The 5,678-nt window shown below is 36.0% G+C and overlaps 1 protein-coding gene across 1 annotated transcript in view; it reads left to right on the top strand.

The window, feature by feature from the left end:
• Positions 1–1,359, top strand: part of LOC145284529 (acyl-coenzyme A diphosphatase NUDT19-like) — a 31,758-nt gene extending 30,399 nt beyond the window's left edge. The window contains exon 3 of the mRNA XM_080133423.1: positions 951–1,359. Within this exon, the coding sequence (XP_079989549.1) occupies positions 951–1,165 (215 nt within the window). The 3' untranslated portion in view covers positions 1,166–1,359. The remainder of the gene's footprint in view (positions 1–950) is intronic.
• Positions 1,360–5,678: the final 4,319 nt, after the last annotated feature.

Here is a 5,678-nt window from a genome sequence, read left to right as displayed (position 1 = left end):
CAGTAATTTCTAATTATGGCTGATTTACTAATGCAATTTAATTAGTTTTGTTTTGTTTGTCTAATAAAATTCAGATTTAATTGCATTTTTTTCTTTTTTAACTTAGGGGAGTCACCACATATTAAGGCCTGGAGGCCACTTTAGGATAATGTGTAAGCGTTAGGTAGATGGTGAGACAATATGATCAGTAATGTAATGGGACTTAGGTAGAGCTAGATTATTTAAGGATGACTCAACAGGAACTTATTTACATTAGACTTGAAAATGACCATGATAAAATCCTGTTCTTATAAAAATCTATGCTCCTATAATTTTTTTTTTTTTTTTTTTGAATGTCTTTGTCTTCCGTTTTCCTGCTTTCTGACTGACTACAATATGGTTGTCTTCAAGTCTAATGTAAATAAGTTCTTGATGAGCCGTTCCATATAGGTTAACAAATTTACCGAATTTTCATTACTAATGATTACTATATTTATCCAATTTCTACTGTACACTCTTTATCCTCGAGTGGCCTCTTGGCCTTGATAATGTGGTGATGCCTGTGTAAAAAAAAAAAATAAAAATAAAAAAATATATAATATAATAAATACAAAATCTGCATTAATCAGAATATCTTATTTAAGTGTATTTTACAACCGGGCAAAGCCATGCAACCTGCTAGTCTATTAATAAAATAGCACACAGTAATTTCAGACAATGTTATGTCTTTTGTATGTTAAACCATCCAAAAAATATGTGACCTAAATTTTCCGACATCAGAAATTTGAGATTGCTCAAGTCAATCTCAATTCTTATCAAAAATAGCTTTTAATAATTTGAAGGTTTGAGACTTTTTCCATGTATCTTTTCAGTTTTTTGTTTATTTGAACGTTTAACCATCTTTTCCTGTGATCATAACCTCTAATTTTAAATTCTGCTGCCTTTGTTTTTTTTTTGTTTTTTTTTCCTAGGTGATGACAAATATCCAAAAGCAGTTGATTTGAAAGAATTCAGAGAACCAGAAGAGCTACTGATGACAAAACAGGAATTTGCCGATTCCAACTGCATAAATCACCATTATGATCCGGAAAAAAATCAACTCAAACGAAACATGCCCTTCTCGCCTTTAAGAGCTCGGCCTGAAAAGTATTCTACATTATCATCACTGTTAAAATCCAAGTTGTGACATAAATTACTCCTGATTGTATTTTGTAGTTTAGTGTATATCACGTGAAAAAAACTTCGTCATTTTTTACTGCTGATTTACGGCTAAAATATTGTTAACATTCACAATTCTTTACACACTTTACCAATATTTCATACAAATAAATTCTAATCAATGTCCGAGTTGTCCACCAAGTGACAAATATGACTGACCAACAGCTCCTTTTTTTTTTTTTTTTTTTAAATTTTTTATTGCTGTTTAATAGTATGCTGGGCCACTTTGGCAATTGTCTCGGCAGTAGGAGGTGTGGTCCGGAATGGGATTTATATAAACTGAATCTGAAGTCCCCAGATTTTTATCTCTAGTGAACCTCAGCAGCCTTGCAACTCTCACTTCCTTTATTTTATCCTTTAGTCCTCACATTCAATGAGCAGTGTTCTGACAAAGGTGGAAGTATTGTTGTTTTTGGGGTTGAAATCTCATGCTTATCATTGGCTAGTCTTTGACCTTGAAGTATAATATTGCTTTTTTTTTGTTTTTCTCTGTAGCATATCAATCCTATTTGTTTTTCTTAACCTGTCAATATTGTCACAAACAAAAACCAAAATTGTCTCTGTTTTTACCTATTTGTCTGAAACGTACTGTTTCTCTCTCTCTCTCTCTCTCTCTCTCTCTCTCTCTCATTCTCAACTTACCATTTGTTATCAGTTGTAAACTTTTACCTCTAATCTACATGTAACCATGAGATGGTGTAAATGATTCATTACTAAGGCTATGACAAGAGAATATTCTTTTTATTATTTTGACTCAAATAATATATCAGTTACTATCTTATGTTTTTAGATAGAGTGATGTGGTTCTTGATTGATTACCTGTGTCATACGTGAGAGCCAAAACAATGATAAGAATATTCTCTTGTCATCTCACTCCTGATGCGATTTCTCTACCTATATAAAATCCAGGTACGGCCAACGATGGAGTACTTCTGCCACATCTGGGTAGGAGCTGCTAGAAGCAGCTTATCCTGTCTTGACAGAGTTCAAAATAGACTTCGTAGCTTAGTGGAGGGTGCCCTTTTCTCTTTCCTGCAACCTCTTTCCCACAGAAGAGACGTAGCGAGTCTGTCCCTGCTTTATCATTATTTTCATAGCAAGTGCTCATCTGAAATTCAATCTATGGTCCTCCCCTCGCCAGACTTTTACAAAAAGCACTCGTCTAGCCAGAACCACTATCAACAATTTCCCACACTCTTTATCTGTGGCTAAACCCAAACGTAGATTCCATGAACAGGGCTTCTGTCTGAGAACTTCTCGCCTGTGGAACTCTATTCCGTTTGCCTGCTTTTCAGCTGATGACAATCTGATTGTCTTCAAGTCTAATGTGAACAAGTTCTTATTGAACCATCCCCCTAAGTAATCCAAGTTATAAAATTCTCACTAATGTTTACTATGCTAAAATCACAATGACAAATGTATACCCATTAACCCTTATCCTCGAGTGGCCCCTGGTCCTTGATAAGTGGTGACCCCCATGTAAAAATAGGATTTTTATTTCTGATGATTCAAATGTTTTCTGCAAAACAGATTTAGACAGCTAATAATAGAACGTAATGATTGGATGTCTTTGTTTCTTCAATGATGTTATTTTTACTCGCAAGTGCTGGAGAAATTTCCATTTAAAAAAAAAAGTTTCTATAAAAATTATTTCCAGACTATTTCTGAACTGAATACTACTGAGAGTATCCTGAGAGTATCCTTTACAAGGCCACCATTCATTCATGCATGGAGTATTGTTGCCACATCTGATCTGGTGTACCACTAGCCTCTCCCGCTACGGTCCAAAAAAGTTTTCAATCTAATAGGTCCCACTTTGTCAACTAAGCTCCAACCCCTGTCCCATCGCTGCCATGTTGCATTTGTGCCCCCTCAACGCACATATTCCCGACAAACCAGTTTTTTTTTTTTTTATTATATACGGGTCACCACTTATCAAGGCCCAGAGGCCACTTGAGGATAAGGGTTAAAGAGTGTACAGTAGTCAATGGGACCATATCATAGCAATCATTAGTAGTAAAATTGGGTAAATTGGATTACTTAAGGGGAACGGGTCATCAAGAACTTGTTTACGTTGGACTTGAAGATGACCATATTGCAGGCAAATGGAAGAGAGTTCCACAGGTATGCAGTTCTAAGAAAGAAGCTTTTTACTACTAATGATTGCTATGATATTCATAGACTACATTTAGGTTTAGACACAGATGGGGGGAAATTATTGATAGTGTTTTCAGCTAGTCAAGTGTTTCCCATGAAAGTTTGGTGTGGGGCACCATAGATTGGAACTCAGACGAGCACTTGCCATGAAAATAACGATAAAGCAGAGACAGGCTCGAAGCGTCTCTTCTGTGAGAAAGATGTTTCAGGGAAGAGAAAAAGGCATCTCTTACTTGGCTATAAAGTCTATTTTTAACTCTGAGCCTATTTTGAACGCTCAGCAACAAAATCTCACCTCTTCACTGTTGAGGTCCCTAAATGCCAGAAAACTTTCTACTCTAGCTGTTCGAGGGAAGAAACTGTAAGACTTTGGAATTCCCTTCATGATATCTGCTTCTCTAACTGTACTGATATGCAGAAGTTTAAATGAAATGTAAACAAATATCTTGTTAATATTTCTTAGGCATGGTCCCAAATAGTAGCCCCTTACATCCAGGTGGTGGTATGCCTTGTTAAGGGTGAATGTGAGTTAAAAAAAAAAAAAAGTTTTCAAGTTTATTAACGGTTTTGCATGTGTTTATCATTGAATAATGATAAAATACAAATTAAAAGACTGTTGTGCGTTCATGATTGAAAATTGGTGGACAAGTCGGACATAAACTGAAGTCTGTTTGTACTAAATATCGTTTGGTTACAGGAAGGATTTTGAATTTTATTAACAATTTTTTTTTCCCCATATGTTATCTATTGTTTAATTACAAAAATCAATGGTCACAATTACAAAAACTGTCATAATCAGAAAAATAAAAAAATCTAATTTTGATAAAATTTTGATATTTAAAAAAAACAAAAAAAACAAGATGATTTAATCAAATCCTAACATTGCATTAAAGAAAGAATTTAATGTTGTTTTCATTTATTTTTATAATAATTTTTACTAGGGATAAAGTCTGATATTTATGTAATGTTGTATGGAACTGAGTGTTAGGCTCTCACCCAAGTTTCACTTGCCTGACTCCAGAGAAATGACAGGGCCAATTATAACATGGGTATGCAACTTAAAAGCTAGACCAAATCCAGAAAATTAAGTTAGACAGTCTACGTTAGTCCCAAAACTTGATACTCGATTTTTTTTTTTGACTCCTGCTCACCCCTAACGTTTTTTTACTCCTGCTCACCCCTAACGTTTTTTTTACTCCTACTCACCCCTAACGTTTTTTTACTCCTACTCACCCCTAACGTTTTTTTTACTCCTGCTCACCCCTAACGTTTTTTTTACTCCTACTCACCCCTAGCGTTTTTTTACTCCTGCTCACCCCTAACGTTTTTTTACTCCTGCTCTAACGTTTTTTTACTCCTACTCACCCCTAACGTTTTTTTTACTCCTACTCACCCCTAGCGTTTTTTTACTCCTGCTCACTCCTAATGTTTTTTTTACTCCTGCTCTAACGTTTTTTTACTCCTACTCACCCCTAACGTTTTTTTTTACTCCCGCTCACCCCTAACGTTTTTTTTACTCCTACTCACCCCTAACGTTTTTTTTACTCCTACTCACCCCTAACGTTTTTTTACTCCTACTCACCCCTAACGTTTTTTTTACTCCTACTCACCCCTAACGTTTTTTTACTCCTACTCACCCCTAACGTTTTTTTTACTCCTGCTCACCCCTAACGTTTTTTTTTACTCCTACTCACCCCTAACGTTTTTTTTACTCCTACTCACCCCTAACGTTTTTTTTACTCCTGCTCACCCCTAACGTTTTTTTTACTCCTACTCACCCCTAGCGTTTTTTTACTCCTGCTCACCCCTAACGTTTTTTTTACTCCTGCTCTAACGTTTTTTTACTCCTACTCACCCCTAACGTTTTTTTTACTCCTACTCACCCCTAGCGTTTTTTTACTCCTGCTCACTCCTAATGTTTTTTTTACTCCTGCTCTAACGTTTTTTTACTCCTACTCACCCCTAACGTTTTTTTTTACTCCCGCTCACCCCTAACGTTTTTTTTACTCCTACTCACCCCTAGCGTTTTTACTCCTGCTCACCCCTAACGTTTTTTTTACTCCTGCTCTAACGTTTTTTTACTCCTACTCACCCCTAACGTTTTTGTTTACTCCCGCTCACCCCTAACGTTTTTTTTACTCCTGCTCACCCCTAACGTTTTTTTTACTCCTGCTCACCCCTAACGTTTTTTTTACTCCTACTCACCCCTAACGTTTTTTTTACTCCTGCTCACCCCTAACGTTTTTTTAACTCCTGCTCACCCCTAACGTTTTTTTACTCCTACTCACCCCTAACGTTTTTTTTACTCCTACTCACCCCTAACG

The sequence above is a fragment of the Euprymna scolopes genome, chromosome 9, assembly GCF_053919585.1.
Source record: "Euprymna scolopes isolate OS-2025 chromosome 9, ASM5391958v1, whole genome shotgun sequence".
Classification (NCBI taxonomy): domain Eukaryota; kingdom Metazoa; phylum Mollusca; class Cephalopoda; order Sepiida; family Sepiolidae; genus Euprymna; species Euprymna scolopes.
This window is presented reverse-complemented; position numbering and strand designations above follow the sequence as displayed.